The sequence below is a fragment of the Lathamus discolor genome, chromosome 6 (genome assembly GCF_037157495.1).
Source record: "Lathamus discolor isolate bLatDis1 chromosome 6, bLatDis1.hap1, whole genome shotgun sequence".
NCBI classification, from domain to species: Eukaryota; Metazoa; Chordata; class Aves; order Psittaciformes; family Psittacidae; genus Lathamus; species Lathamus discolor.
Genome location: NC_088889.1, coordinates 38,685,622 through 38,702,100, shown reverse-complemented (window position 1 = coordinate 38,702,100; position 16,479 = coordinate 38,685,622). Strand labels below are relative to the sequence as shown.

General features: G+C 42.4%; 1 protein-coding gene across 5 annotated transcripts in view; it reads right to left on the bottom strand.

The window, feature by feature from the left end:
* Nucleotides 1-184: 184 nt before the first annotated feature.
* ENTPD5 (ectonucleoside triphosphate diphosphohydrolase 5 (inactive)) overlaps nucleotides 185-16,479 on the bottom strand; it is a 25,106-nt gene continuing 8,811 nt past the window's right edge. For all 5 annotated transcript variants that reach the window (XM_065686179.1, XM_065686181.1, XM_065686180.1 and 2 more), the window contains 11 exons: nucleotides 15,710-15,853; nucleotides 15,274-15,349; nucleotides 13,651-13,686; nucleotides 12,790-12,878; nucleotides 10,016-10,095; nucleotides 8,426-8,487; nucleotides 6,924-7,025; nucleotides 6,011-6,151; nucleotides 5,614-5,670; nucleotides 4,038-4,153; nucleotides 185-3,843 (listed from right to left, as the gene is read on the bottom strand). In XM_065686179.1, coding sequence (XP_065542251.1) covers nucleotides 3,757-3,843; nucleotides 4,038-4,153; nucleotides 5,614-5,670; nucleotides 6,011-6,151; nucleotides 6,924-7,025; nucleotides 8,426-8,487; nucleotides 10,016-10,095; nucleotides 12,790-12,878; nucleotides 13,651-13,686; nucleotides 15,274-15,349; nucleotides 15,710-15,853 — 990 coding nt within the window. In that variant the 3' untranslated portion in view covers nucleotides 185-3,756. The remainder of the gene's footprint in view (nucleotides 3,844-4,037; nucleotides 4,154-5,613; nucleotides 5,671-6,010; nucleotides 6,152-6,923; nucleotides 7,026-8,425; nucleotides 8,488-10,015; nucleotides 10,096-12,789; nucleotides 12,879-13,650; nucleotides 13,687-15,273; nucleotides 15,350-15,709; nucleotides 15,854-16,479) is intronic.

Below are 16,479 nucleotides of genomic sequence, written 5' to 3'. Positions count from 1 at the left end.
GACAACTCATGGTGGCAGATATGTTTAAAGCTTTAATCTGTCCCTCACCCTTTCCCCCCGCTCTTCTCTTAGTGTATTATTTAATAATGGAGTTTCTTGTGGAACAGTTTTCAGGGCTGTATGGGAAAGAGATGCAAACTAACAATAATATCTAGGAAAGAAAACTGCACCACAACATGTTGAATATTGTTAAAAATGCTTTAATTACTAAAATAGACATTCAAAATATTCTGTTTAGGTTCTAAACACCAGCCTCCTGGATTAGGCATTTGACACTCTTAAAATTAAGTGAGCACTGCCCAAGGGCAAGATTTTCACATCTGCTTGACCAGTATCAGGAATTAACAGCAGAAAGAATGAAACTTAAGTTTTGAACTGAAAGCCATTACTTGTGCTTGTTCAGTCACTCATATTAGGCAGTTCCTGTTAGTGACTGGCTAAAAGGCATTATGAAGGAGGAGAGAAAAAACAGGGCTGCAAGTATAACTCTTCTCTAACAAGGCTGCTTAAGTCTTTAGTTAAGCTAATAAATAATCTCATTGCACGAGGGTGTGAGGAATTGACTGGCTTCTCTAGTTCCCCCACCCACATTGAGTAGTTCAGATGTAAACAGCAGGGGCTCAGTGCTGCGATTTCTGGCAAGAAAAACATTTGAGCAGAGCTCCTGTTTCTCTCATGACTGCAGGATCAGGCCCCTGATAGAAAGCAGCAGTTTTGTTTCTGTTAATGAATAGTGCCACTGACGAAGGCCCTGAGCATTCATATTTAATGCAACTTTGGTACGGGGAAGCTGATGCTCCCACCTAGCATCTGTAGGAGCAGAGTCTGAGGCAAAGAACACAGAAAAGAAACTTCTTCACGGTACCTGTCCTGTTCTAGACCATCCTCCCTTCAGACAAAACCAAACCCATAAGTATGCCTCAGGGCTAATGTCTGTTCAGTTGGCAGAAATGCTGCTGCTGCTTGTCCCTTTCCCTTCCCCTTCCTGTTTCAAATACAGCCTCACTGCTTACAGCTTTTAGCCCCAGGATGTAGTAAGAGTGTGTCATAGTACTGGCTCAGACCGAAAGAAGACTCTTGGATTATTATATTAGCTAGTTCAGAGGAGAAACGCAGCCCCACTGGCAACCACTGCATCCTGTTTTGTGTTCTGAGAATACAAAAGTGAATACTGAAGACAAAACGAATGCACCTGCAGTCACGTTGTGCAGACCAGATGATAAACTTAAGTTTTGCTGAGCACTAGGAAGGGGCTTAAGAAATGTTTGTGGTTGAGAAGAGGACACAACTACTTTCTTCAAACAAGCTCCCAGTGAGGAACAGAAGATTGGTGTGACACTGAGGAATTTCCCACCATGGATCTCAAAACAGATTCTGGTAAGGGGGAGTACAGGTAGGATGAGCATTTCATGTTTCAAAGAAACAGCCTGAATTTACAGTGAAGTGTCAGGGGTGGGACAAATACAGGTAACTCCACCCCCAGCCCTTGGACTCCTGCTGCTGACTGAGCTTGTTCAATCAAAAGCAGGCCTTGCACCCTAGTGCCATCAAACCTGAGATAGAAGGAGAAAGCTTGATCAGCTACAGTCAAACTTGTGTTGCTAATTAGAGGAAGGGACATGGTGTTCACCGTTAAGGCAAATTCCTAAGTCTCCAAACTGCTTGGCAAGATCAGTAAGGGCACAAGTGCACTACTTCCTTCCATTGCTGGGAATTGCCAATTACTCTCCAATCCATTCTGCAGAGAAGGTATCTTGAGGGCAGTCTTTGGTTTCACAGAAGAGGGAAAGGTGTGTTACAGCAAACACGTACAGCAAATGCCTGACTGGGAGGTGTTCATCACAAGAGATCAGTGGAGAAAAGCTTCCCTGAGTCACATGAGTAATACCTCTCTGTTCTTATGACTAGGGGAAATAATTAATCTTTACCTTACACATTCCATGGTGAATAGAAGATACTAATTTTTGATGAGCCAGCTGCCAACTATTTCATGGGGTGGAAAAAGTTGTCTCCACAGCCATTTAGGACAATGCAAGGTCTGCACTTGGAGCCTCAAAGTATCTGGGCAATCTTGGTGTTCTCTACAGCCAGTGAAACAAGAAACTCAGGATCCTACAGACCACCTTTCTAGCCTATAGGACAAGACACATGACCTTTCATTGCTTCTGTGTGTTTGGTGTGAAGGTGATAAGGTTCACTTTGAATTGTTACTCAAATAGCTGCATGCTATCCTGGCAGAAGTCTTGGGATTCCTCAACAGCTGCAACCCCGGCACTGGGCACACTGTTCCTGAAGACCTGCTGTATATATTAAAAATAACTCCAGAGCAATGCAGGGCTGCATACACAACTTCATGCGTCCAACTATGCTACAATAAATTCAACAGAAATGAATTTTAAACCAATTTCAAATGGACAAGGGATAAGAAAGTAAAGCTACTTCTGCTCTTGTTCTCCCTCTGTTTCTGATGCTAATTCCGCTCTCCTCCTATACTGGTCTATCAAACAACTGCATAAAGAACTTGTTTCCCCACAGCTCTGCATTCAGAGCAGGTTTCTAAGGACGACACAGGAAGTGGTAAGCCCAAACTTTCAGATGGGAAACCACACCTTAGAGCTCACTCCGACAAAGTGGAGTGTGGCCTTCTAACAGCTCCCTGGCCCAGCAGGTCTCTCGAGGCTTTGCAATGCCTCTTTCTTTCCCTTGTGCTAGCCCTAGACTTGACCCTTTAGTGATCTAATTTAACTCACGTTTGGTGTTGGGAATCCGGTCCTCAAGGAAACGGAGGAGCACCAGCATCAGAGGAAAGAAAGCTGTGGGAGTGCCTGCTGAGAACAGAGAAGCAGAACTGCCTCTCACTGCAAAGTGAACTATCAATCAGATGAGCCCTTTCATCTGACTGCACCCTTTATTTCCTTGTGGGTGCAATGTGCCAAGTACTTCTTTTGGCAGTAGAATTTAAATAGCTGGCACTGCTGCCTGTTTGCGCCAGTACAAGTCTGTGTTATGACTACATCCTAAATGAATTATCAGGTCTGGTAGCCAGATGCACGGTACTGCTGCACAGGCTTGCAAAAGGCAGCGAAAAGGGACTCAGGCATGCATTCTGCTCAGGAAATGATTACTGTCTAAAGAAACGCACAGTAAGTTACAACATATGCTTTAGCCCACACCTTTCCCAAAACCATGTCCAAAGTGCACTTACAGCAGACCCCTTCCTGAAAGACTGGAGTCTTCTTGCAACATATTATCTAAGCTAACAGCCAGGTACTTGGAACAGGGAGGCTGGCAGCATCCAGTTACTCACCTCTCTCTGAATGACTGTTGATGCCACCTGTAATTTCTGTATTTAAAATTTCACAAACAAACTTAAGTTATGCATGTTTAAAATAAAAGGGGGATGGGAAGCCAAGTGTCTGTGGTCTGCCACCACATGCCAGGTACTCTGTGCTTCTAGCAATGGGAGGCTATACAAAGGTGCTGGTGAAAGCTGGCTTTGAGCCCCTTGCAATACTCTGCTGGAGTTTAGGCCTGCTGGCTTTCAGAAGGTAGATTCTGGATCACTTATGGCAATTACAATTATAAATCATACTGTAGCAACTCTCACTATGCACAATGCCAGCCTGGGGTGAAGATCTGTTCTAGCTTTGGTCCATGTTCTGCTCTGTGACCAGCTCCAGCTGAACAATGTACCTGGAGGTTTCAATTGCTTTCTCAGCCTTTCAGAAATGCTGTAGTCCACAGGAATGTCACAGCTCAGTAAGTGATTCCCAGAGACTGCAGCAGGTGAAAGGTAGCACCCAAAGTCCAGCTTGTCTCTACGTTGTTCACTTTCTTAGTTAACTATAAAGGAAGAAAAAGAAGTTGTTCCTGACAGTTCTCCAGTTTCACATGTTTCACAGGTGACAGCAACTAACGTATAACAACCCTGGAAGGACTCGGTAGATAAATTAGCCAGAAAAATCAGCTAATGCATGCGGATTGATACAGAGACTGGGAAGCTGGGCATTGCAATTTAACTTTTCTGGTTTTCTCACCTGTAAGAGTGTGTTGTCCCTAAATCCAAATCCTTCCTTTAGCAAAGCAGTGATGTACACAAGATCCATGCAGAGGAAAGGACTGGCTGAGTTGTACTTCTCCATGTTATCACAGACTAGAGAAGGCAAAAAGAAGGGGGGATCTCAGAGCTCAGTAAAATAAGAGCTTTTATCCACATTGTACACTTGAACCAACCTCAAGCCAAAGCAACTCAAACAAGCCACCCACTTCTATTAACAGGTACATAGGACACATGGTACATGCTACCCAGCGGTTCTGTAATGTTGGAGAATAAAGCAGACAGTACTTCCAGTTTCTCTTAACAGCAACATCATCCACATAGCTCTTTTGAAGTCTGAGTCTCTGCTCAATTGATAACTGGCAGGGAGCTGGTAGATTACAAATCAAGAGCACAGGATCATATGTTTGCCTTGCCTAGTCTCCAAGCATGGCTCCAGTAACAGATTCTATCTTCCAGGATGGCAGATTCGTTCATTTATTTCCAGCCATATATGTCCAAGGACATGGACGAAGCTATTGCCCAGCCAACCACTGCCTCGCTGTAGCTAAGTCAAGATTCCCTAGCAAGGGTGACTATGACTGGGAAATGGATTTACACTAGGAGTTGCCTGCTAGACCTACTGTTACTGCTCTGTTCTGCAAGCATCAAGAGCAGAGTTCCCTTCTTTTTAGCAATTAATAAGCAGCATCCTCCTACTATTGAGATGAGAAAGAAGAACATTAATTTAGGATCCCAGAACTGATCTCATGTCCTAGAGCTAAATAAATGGTTTGATGGTGTTAGATAAAAGCCGCATCTCTGGAAATAGGCTCTCTCAATATACAGGGAGAAAAAAACAACCAACACATGCTCAAGCTTTAGAGCCTGATCCCCATATTCAAAACCATCTTGAGTTTCCAGGGAGATTAACTGAAAAAAAAACCCCATCTGTTTTAGAGAAATGTCAGTCCTGAACTACATAATTAAGCAGTTGATCAGAGGTAATGTCTTGTTCTCTCTTGTACTCAGAGGTAATGTCTTGTTCTTAGCCACCAGTTGCATGGCAAGGCAGCAGCTCTTTTTTCACAGAAGGAGGTACCAAACTAGAACAAGCATTCAGGAAGCAAGGAGAGGGGAGGTAAAGGAATGCAGAAGAGGCTGTCAGACTCAAACAGCCTCTACTCTGTCCCTCCATTTTGTTAGAGATTAAAAAGGGTTTAAGGTGACAGACTTACAGAAGTCCACACTCTCCTAAACTCACATTGTTGCAGTTTGTCAGGAGCTCTTGATACAGCAAATTCACTTCCCTTTGTACTGACATCGCCTCCCCTCCTGAACAGAAGGGACAAAGCTACCTATACTTTGTTTCCCCTCACTGCTCTATCAGTACTTTTTTCTGCAACAGTTGCAGGTGTTGGCTAGAAAAGGTGATATAAGTAACATAACATGGAAGGTGTAAGTGGAATTAAAGTTAAATAGACCTTTTTTTATCAGCCTCACACATGTACTGCCTATACATTCATGCTTTTGTTATTTCTCATCCACACCAGTTTCCCAAGTCTTGTGACAATTACCTTCTTCGGCTTTTCTTTCAAAATCTCTCACTTCCAAAACACCTCCCTGTTCATAATCTGAAGAGATAAGAAAACATCATCATAGACATGAAAGCATTTGTGTTCTATACCTAAATTTACCCTAGACTGGAACTCAGTAGTGCTGGGAAAGGAGTGAGATCTGTTAGTAACAGAAGGTAGAGCTGCAAGTACAAGTGGAGCTAAGAGCACAAGTCTCATCTGCTGAACATTAAACTGCATTGATGGATGCATGTTCATTCCCTCAAGCCATTTTGTGCATTTCCTTTCTCCACACCATTCCCTTTCCCTGCTCCCCAAGGCTCCAGCCTCCAGGGTTCCTCTGTCTAGACTCTGATGGACATGCTCACAAGTAGTAGATTATCCCAAACCAATTTACCAATTAGGTTGGTGTCAACTGCTCGATCATAGTAATAGGAGAAAGCATAGAAGGAACGTCCACGAATCTCATCTGGTTGGTGCAGTTTCCCTTTGACAACCTTGAGTACTTCCAAGTAGCAAGGCTTGAATCCTGTTTCTCCTGTCAGGAAGGACATAGATGGGGTAAGCCAAAGAGGCATATCCAGGAGATGGAAGAATCAGTAGCAACAGGATGAAAAAGGGAAGAAGCAGAGATTAAAGCATCAGTAGAATTAAGAAGAGTTTAGATATCCCTCTGTAATCCAGCATGGCACTTGCATGTAGGCAAGGACCCTAAATCACCATCATCAAGAGGAACGGATTATAGCAGATCATAGCAATATACACAAACAAGTGTAGGTGCATGAAAAGCTTCCTCCACATCAGGTTTGGGTTGGAAGGGACCTTAAAGGTCATCTAGTTCCAAGCCCCCTGGAATGAGCAGGGGGCACATCTTCAATCAGATCTGGTTGCCCAGAACCACATCAAGCCTGGCCATGAATGTCTCTAGGGATGGTGCATCTACCACTTCTCTGGGCAACCTGATGACCTTTAGAGGTCCCTTCCAACCCAAGCTATTCTACAATTTTATGATACACTTTGGCCTACCAGTTTTTGTACCCTAACACAGCCAGGGTACGCTTAGCTCAAAGTATCAGAAAAACCTCTCTCATTTGCACAAGTAACTCTTGACAGTTCCTATAAAGGCAGCACTCGTACTAAGAGATTCTTACAGCTTCAGAGGTTTTTTTGGCTCTGTTAAAAGTCCACATCTATGACTGGAGAGGTATCCTTCATAACCCAAAGTAACTGAAGGGGTATTTGCCAAGGAAAAACTCAGATGCTGAAGACAAGACTTATCTTACAAGAAGGAACAAGTCTCCTTAATTTACCTTCTTTGTTGCCACCATACCGGTATTTCACTCCCCCGAAGTGCCACTCTGCCTCCAACTGCTTTGGTAAACAAGAACTGCGGAACATTTGTCCATCCACAGCTGGAATGAAACCAAGAGAAGACTCAGGATAAAGTTTAACAGTTATCGATCAGTACAGAACCAGAAAAGGCAGAAAGATCTTCATTAAGGTCTTTAAGCAAAAGTATGGAAATTTGAATTGATGGGTGCTGGACAAACTGATTATGAGTTAACATCCAGTCTCAGTCTGGAAAAGTCGTGTCCATTTTGTCCTGCAAAGCAGCTGGGCTTGTCATTTGTTAACAAGGTAAATGGTACAAGGATAACTGGATAATGGTGGTTCACCACATAAGGTAAGAAATGAGAGGTAATAAATTAAACACACACACAACTCCTAAGAGCAGATAACCGAGACAAACGAAGCAACTGAGCAATGAAGACAAAAACTTTTAAGTCACTGATCAGCGGCCACTATATACGATCCACTGAATGTACTCTTGAAGGGTTCATCCAGAAATAGTGTTAACTGGAAAGCATTATTATTATGGCCAGTACAGGTCTCTCAGAAAAAGCAAACTTCTTACAGAATGGTTGAGGGGATTGTAGGACTGCAAAATTTACTCTGGGATGTTTAGGGGAAGGTTAAGAAAAGGGGGAATCAAGGGATCAGGGAAGTACAAGTGTGGGAAAATAAGAGGGGACAATAGGCAATCACATGTAACAAGGCAGCTGGTCAGTATGCTTTTTTGGCTGAGCCTTGTGGCCAATCACTGCAGCCTGTCCTATCTTTTTCTTAAACCCTATTCCCAACTCTTTTCGATTTGAGTACATTCCAGTAATTAGCACAAGTCCATCTACTGGCAAATAAGGATCCAGAAGGTGGTGAGACCTGAAGTCCTAGCCAGAGACTGGACAAAAGGCCCAAGCTCTGGGCATGAAGACTGGAAGGACGTAAAATCTGGGGCAAAGACTGGAGAGACTCAGGAAGGCAGGTATGCACTGAGGTTAGTGAGTGTGATATGCCTGTGGCCTTCAAGCTAGACTAATCAGTGAATACAGCAGGAGGTCTGGGGGAACATGGTGGGCCAGAAGGATGCCAGAGACACCTATGAAGTGGGTTTGGCCTAAACAGCAGTCCTTAGGAAAAGGATCTGTTCCTGCTGTTTGTTTTTCTGTGGATGCTTGTAAAGCTGTGCATTTGTGGCTGGCCATGCCTATTCGGTCCTTGTATGTCCCCACATGTGCATTTCTGGAATTTGTATTTGGTCTCACTGCTGGCTGAACCTGGCAACAGGGAAAAGCACCTGTCTCACAAGCCAAGTCCTTATCAAGCAGTAGCCTGTTTCCGGACAGATCTATCCCAGTGAAAGCATAGAAAAGCACATGATACAGAAAGGAAGACACAAGAAACGGGCTACTGAGACAAGACTAAGTCTAACCATCTCTTCAAAAATCTTGGATATTATATCACATGAACATACCTTCCACATTCAAAGCTCCAAGAATTGCTAGTCTGGCAGCTTTTAGTCCAAAGCCCAGATAGCTGCAAACAAGACAGACATTACAGTTTTAATTCTTGTACATCTGGCATGCTTCATCCACAGTCTCTTCCTAAATCCTAGAACACCCAAAACACATTTCTTCCAGCTGCTTCCCACAAGTCTCCTCTCTCTAAAACAGAGAGTTGCCTTTGCTAGGAACATTCCAAGTACCGAAAGAGTGACACAAACCCAAGAATTACAAAGAGCTGTAAAATGGGTAGACCTAAAACTGCAGAAAGTGGTTCCAGCTGATGTGACATTTCTACAAGACATTAATGAAAACTAAAAATGCACAATCTTAAAAATGAGGGAGAAAGAAGGGTATGTGAGGAGTGCATGGGGAATAGGATGGCGATGCTTATGTCACACACGTAAGACACACTATGTGGCTCTTAGGGCAGAACTAACAGAACTGTACAACCTCCTACTAAATGGGAGCTGTTCCTTTGTGTGAAATTCACCTCTGTTTGACTCCACAAATTACCAGTGCATTCATTACAAGCTAGGATGTGAACAGCATTTATGAGAATGTCATTACGCGTTGCTGGCTTCAGCAACACGGCTAGATTAAAAACCTCTGGCCTTTCATTCTAACCTCTGTGTTTGGCTGCTCATCCCTTTAGTCATGTCAATATAAACATTTACAGAATAATCAAGAGTTAAACTAACCTCCAGCTCCCTCATTTTTCAGGAGATGCTTTTCAATCCCAATTATTCTAAATGATCTAATGGACTGTATTGGTGAATACAGCCATCAGTTATATCGGTAAATATAAGCGGAAGAAGAGGACTATTAAACCAGCTCTGCTGTCAAGTAAGCATATTCTGTAACTGACCGAGTTGATAATCTTTACCACACTAGTAACGGGCTGAGATCTCTATTATACATGGTCGAGTTCTCATTGGACTGCAAGTCATGCAGATAAACTCTCTGGATTTCACTGCAGACATCTCACAAACCTGTCAGCTTAATGTAGTAAGCACAATTATATTATTCCAGGTCAAGTATCCCCTCCAGTTGGTTCAAGAATCTGTCGTGCTTCGTGGTCTCTAACAGCTGCCTGCGGTTGTCTCTTTGGTTTACATCAGTCTAGGTTTTACTTTCTGTCCAGTTGTCAATGAGATGTGCCATTCTGAACTCAGAACTAGGAAGAAAGGAACCTCAGGAATGTCCTCTTTCCTAATCTCTGACCAAGTTTAGTTCCAACATGCTATCCACATTTGTGCTTGTAATAAGAACTTGCTTTTGTAAAAAGTATTCTTCTCCTTAAATACAATGACCCATAATGCTTCCTCTCCATCTGACAGACTAATACTCCTTTGCAGTGGTATTAACCCTGAACTTGGAATGTTTCCAGTCAACTAATGTCATGTTCCACTTCTGCCAACATTTCAAACAGGTAAGAAAACTAGTAAAAAAGTCATGTTTCCAACAGCTGGTAACGAGATGACATGGCCATTTGTGGTCAGCTCAGGGGCTGCAGAAAGACTGATTTCCCCAGTGGAGACAGCAGCCTTTTTGCTCCTCACCTGTGGGTATAGAGCTTGTAGGTGCTATTAAACATTTCAAATGAGGTAAGAAAATCCCCAGGGGTTTCCTTCAAAGTTTCCTAAAAGTTAAGTGAGAGAAGAAATTTTTTAGTTTCTATTATGCAATAAAGAATAATCAACCTTGATGTTGTATCAGAGACATACCCATAGGGTTTACTGCACACTCATCTCATCCGCTTTGAAAACAAAGAACAGTTTTCCAATGGCGCACACTGCTGTAGTATTTGCAGCTTTTAACACCTAGTTCATTTATAAGCATCTTTGTGTTATTTTTATGTGTAACAGGGATGTGCAACTGATCAGGATGAAAATACTTCCTAATTCAAGATACCTGAATTTTTCAGAGTACTTACATGCTAAGCTACATACAGAGAGTCCACATCGAAATCAGCTGCACCAGAAGTGCTATAACTTCTGCAAGTCAGAGTAGGCACCTCAGTTCAGGAACTCAGAAGAAACAAAAATGCAAAGTAAAGTATAGGGCACATTTTCCTCATGTTAAATGTCTTGCTGATAGCTCAAGAAAACACTGTGACCACTCATTCCCACTCATAGGGCTGCTTTACTTCCTGTTTGAAGTGCTTTCCTCTAAATTACCACCTCCCGTTTTCCTCCTCTCACAGTCTTCCCTCAGTGTGCACCTTCACCCCACTGGTACTCAGTCCCTACCTTCTTCTCAGACTAACTTCCACACTGAAAATCTGAACCACTTCAGAGGTCATTTACTCTGCGCCTTTGTTTTCAGTGCCAGAGATCTCAATCCCAGTTTCTGTCTTTCCTCTGCTAGTGACTTTATTCTCCCAACCCTTCTTGGCCCTATGCATTCATATCAGGCACCCTGTTATGCTGGGGCAAGCAGCAGAATCTCAGAGAGGACTGAAGCTGCAGAGTACCTGTAGTCACCAGTAAACTGACAACGACAGTAAGCAGATCCAGTAATTGCAGTGTCCTACACAGAAGCCTGCTCAAAGCTGGAAGAGATTTAATAGCCAGCCTCAACTTGAGTTTCAGCCAAACAAACACAGTTTTGTCCCTCAGATAGATTTCCATTGGAATGGCAGTCATATCTTTGGCCCAACACACCCAGACTCTGCCATATTTTGAGCTCTGTTCCTAAACCTCACATCACAAAAACTTAAGAAAATGAGAGATCCTGAAGAAATAAATAATAATAAAAATAATGTTTGGAGAAAACCACCAGCTCCTTTCCTGCCTCACTTTCACGAAAACCTAGAAATCCACACTTCTTCCTAAATGAGGCAGGCAGCAGACTGACAATTTCATAATGATTATGATTGGTTTTAGTGGCTTATGCCTTTGGCAATACTACCATGAAAAGATGGTAAATACTCATAACCAGTTCCATGCAGCTATCATCGTTTGTCCTCTGTTTGCCTGTAACCTTTATTTCATTAATGAATCTTTTACTACTACAGTATTTTGTTCAAAATTAACACAAGAGCAAACACGTGGCTACCTCAGACTGCGGGAAGGGGAGAAAAATCCTCTGAAAATCAAAGGGGGAAATCCCTGCTAATTCAGCCTGATGGGAAAACCTCTTTAGAGACATATTGAGCAATGTATGAGCGTTTTTGTATGAACTTGACAATACAGGTGAGAAGCAGACACAGCGTACAAGGCAGGCAACACGAACCTTGACTCTACACTGCCCTACACATTCGCACCATTGGTCCTGGTCAGTAGCAAACCCTCAAGGCCTTTTCCTGCAAGGCTCTAAGGAGTTGTTTGAATCCTGAGCTGCAGCCCAGCCTGCTTCACAGCTCTGTCTGTTCTCCAGAACCCTGACACACAACGCCCTTTCCTCTTGGTCCAGTGCCCACTTCAGCAGGTGTTATCAACACAAAACAGAGGGCAAGCCTGGAGTACTTGAGGCTTTGCTGGGCAGGATAAGGGTGCACATCATGTTTCAACATGACCCACTACTGCAGAATTAAAATATCCTGATATGAAAACCACGTGTTTTGTGGTTGCTGAACACCCTTCAAGAACCTCAATTTTTGTAAAAAACAAACAAGTTAAACAAAGGACTCCTCTACAAGAGTGACAACAACCAACGTCACAAGACCAGGTTACAGAATGCTACAGTGCCCTTCCATGTCATTTTCCCATGCAAATTTTAGACATGGATCTCAGTTCAATCTGTTTCTAAAGAGCCATAGAATTTCTGACAAATACAGGAGATACGGACTGAGAGACAGAGAGGAATTCTCAAAGGAAATGAGAAGAAACTGGTAAGAAAACAGGACTGACTGTGCTATTGTAAGATGTTTACCCCATGAGACACTCCCCCTCCACCCTGCTGCTGCCCCCTCCAAAATCTAGTGAGGATGTTATTAGACTGGAATGAAAAAAATTAAAAATTAAAAGATGACTCAGAGCAGACCCTAAATTTCCTCTAATATGTAAAAATATTCCCTGGAAATGTTCTACACTTACTGAACACAAAGTAATATCTGCTTTCCCAGCCTGGGTCTAGAAAACAATGGCTGTTTCTCTTTGGGTTTACCCATTTGCTTGCTTTCTTTTTATTTCCTTGTAATCTAGGCTCCTTTGTTTGCAAGCGCCTATCAGCCAACTGCTGATGTCAAAGGGAACAGAAATACAGATGTCCTGTACACCACAGATGTTCTGCTTGTGCCACTGCTGACAAAGTGGTACCAGAGAGCACAGCAGAGCTCAGGGCTCTCCAATTCATGCAGTCCCAACCCACACACTCTGAACCCACTGCTCACCTCAAACCGTGGCAGGAACGTGATCTGGGTTGAGGCTCCTCCCAAGTCCAGAGTCCCAACAGTATGCTGGTTCTGGCCTGACAGCTGCCCTGCAAACAACATCATGCTCAGAGCAGCCCCAAGTGCTGCAGAAATGCTGAAATGTGGGTACTGCATGTATATTCAGACAGTTGCCAAGTCATCACAGTATGATAACAATACAGGAGGGCTGAGCTGGCCTTCAAAGACAAAGACAGTAGAGAAAAGGTAGGCAAGCAGAAGGTACTACAAAAAGATTCATAGGACTTTTTTCCTTGATTCCAATTTCACACCCAAAGAGACAAAAGCAGATAAATCTCAAGGTATCCAGCAAAAGCTGGAAAGTAAGAGACAAAGATTATGATTTTTCTTCATCCAGAGCAGCTTCTTTGCTTGTTCATGTATCAACCAAAGTACTGATTTTCTTTTCTCTTCACTACACTGCATTCCCAGAATTTCTTAGAGCCATTAGGACTAAAGCAGCAGGGCATCCCCTGTTGTACCATTTTAGCTGCATAGCTGGGGCCGAGATAAAGAACATTGTAAAACCTTGTTTCCCACCTTCCAACAGATTAGCAGTACCACCCACTACCCGTTTGCCAGCACCTCCCAGCCCTGAGCAAATCATGGCACCTTCTGGATTAAGATGCCTCCTTCTTACTACAGGTGTGGCTCACCCTCTGGAGCACAATCTGCCCAGGACAATTCACTGCTCTAGCACTGGTGCCACAGTGAGAAGGGAAAGCAGGACACAGCAACCAAAGCTGAGCAACTTAAGGGCAATCACCTCCACAGAAAAGAATCAAATTTATATTCAGAGAGAAGTTATCCAGAATTAGCTACCTGTCAGAAAGTTCACAGTGATCCAGGCTAAAATTCCTGCAAAGAGTGAAGAGAAAAGGAAACAAAGTCACCACTGAATACTCCCACAATCTCCTGCCCACCATTACCACCCCTCCACATGCTATTTATGTACTTGGAAATGATGACTGACTTAATGTAACCACCCCATACTTTAGAGATTAATTCAAACTTATAATTGATATGATGCATTATTGATTCATTAAAGTCTCCTAAGATGGGATAGGTAAAATGTTTGTAATATCCATGTAACTGAATATGCACGTCAATTATCCAAACAACATACAAAGAATGAGCTGACAGAATGCCTGAGTTTTCTTGGGCACTTCCTCACCCCCCAGCATTTCAATTCCTAATTCAGAAACTGCATACACACTACTCTGCATTTTCATGTTGTGGTTTCTGTAAATACACCACAGACAGAATAGGAACCAGTAAAACACTAACAACTCCTCTGACTCCAGCCGCTTGCTTGACACTGGCATGATTGTCACTCAACCACAGGCAAACATGTGACAGTCAAGAGGTGGAATTTTTCAATAAACCTTGGCAGGCTACACTGTGCTCTGTTATGCCTGTTCCCTGTCAATACAACACTCCTCCCTGCTATAAAATATACCTGTTACCCCTAATGAAAAACTACACATTGCACTGCATTTCACCAAACCCTTGCAGACTTTATGTTACTTTTCCTTTTCTCTTGGTCCATATGAAGGAATATTGAAGAGCAAAATCTGACCATTTGCTAGTTGCTTAAGAGTTATGATAGTTCTTTCTGCTTTCCTTCAACACCTGCCAAACTGGCAATATATCTGCCACAATGAAACGTTCAAAACTGAATAATGTCACAGATGGCTCTTTTCAGGCATTCACACACAGGGATTATTACCTGCCTATTCCCCAAGGTAATATGTCTGGATATGTAGCCAAAATGTTACAGTGTTATCATCACTCACTCCAAACCCACAACATATTTCAGCTTTCCCTGTGTTTTATGTTACTTCTTTTCCTAATTTACTAGCTGCAATTTTCCCATCAAAATATTTATAAAATTTATTATTTTATTAAGTTAACTATTTTTAATACTTGACAATTATCCTTTATTCTTCTCTATAGCCAAAATGCTTCCAACTTTAACCTGAAAACTGATGATCTAATTATAATAATTATTTTTAATGCTGATATTGCAGAATTTACAAGGCACTTTTCATACGCTTCCCTGATTACTATATATTGTCACAAAGCCTTTCAGAGCTGGCCACCGTCTTTCCCCATCAGTTCCCCAGAGCAGGCTTCAGCTACTTAGCCTGCATACTTATTTCTGAGATAATGTTCTGTTTTGGAACCTCAGAAGGTTTCAGATGAACCTTTATCTAGCTAACTTATACATCTGCATTTGTAGCTTAAAAGATGACCAAGTAATCAACACCTTTTAGGAGAAGCAGGATTGCATTGTTTCTAACAGGGCTAGAAACCTTTTACTTTTTCCTTCAGTTTACTGACCATTTTTCTGTCCCTCTCACATGTGTAAGATCCTGTCCCCCCTCTCTCTTCCCTCCCCTCCATTTCTCTTCGCTTCCACTTTTTCCTCCTTCTAAAATGTACCTTCATAAGACCCGTCCATGATGCTAACACTGTCCTCTGGCACAAGAAATGGTGATTCCTCAAAGACTTCTCTCACCTAAAGAAAGAAATAATAATTAATATTCCTTGGTCTTAAGAGTTTTGTTCTGCTCTCAGGGTGACAGCAGTACAAAATAAGACAAGTGTATGGAGTAGACACTATTCTTCCTCTTTCAAGGGCCAGGAAAAAAAGAAACAAGTATTGGAGGTTTCTCGCCCCATGTCTTCTATCCATGTCAAGACAGTGGATTTTAGGACCAGACAAGGAAGTCTGTAGTGTGTGAGTTTCATGCTATCATGGGATTACAGTCACTTTGCACAGCTGAAATTCTCTTATGCTAAATAGAATGGAGAACTGAGTCATAAAAGATGAAACAGGGAGAGCAATGCTAGTGCATTCAAAAGATCTTAATATTACCTCTAAAAGCAAAGACTGAGCTTTCTCCTCTGACAGCAAACGCAGACCAGCTGTGGCTTTTAACACTACTGGGGTCTTCTTCCAGAGATGAGGTGGCACAGCATCTATGGCCATGTCCAGCAATCTTTTGACGGTTTCAGCTCCCTAAAAAAACAAAGATGTTTTTCTTACAGTTTCCTCCTACAGGCCATCAGAAAATAGGCCTCCTAATTCCCCCTCAACGCCAGTGAAATCGGTATTAAATAGCTGAAAATACCTCACCCACACTCAAGATAAGTATAAAAACTGTGCTAGACTTATTAGAACCTTAAAGAGAATGTCTGCATTGGAAAGAAAAGTGTATTCAAAGATATATCTTAGGTGAGAGAAATGTTATTGTTTGTGGGAAGTATTTTTTGGAAAGGATGGAGGGAGGTGAGGGAATCGATTACCTGACAAACCTGAACATCTTGCAGTATGATGAAACTAAGTGGTGCAATTATAGACTGGAATTACCAAGGTCAGGGGAATGTCTGTAGACTTCAGTAAATGCAATATATGAATTCCAAGTGTGTCCATAGTAAGCAGTGTAATTAAAATGCCAGCTCTAGAATGGTTACCACTTAAGGTACAGGCATCACTGCTGGGCCTTCAACTATTTACGCTGCTCTAACAATTGCAATTTGGCATTAGCAATAAACATTGTGAAATGTCAACAAATTTATTTTGGGGTGAATTGTTCTCTTCTACCCAACAAAGAAGATGATTTAGTGAAATCATGGGAGATATCA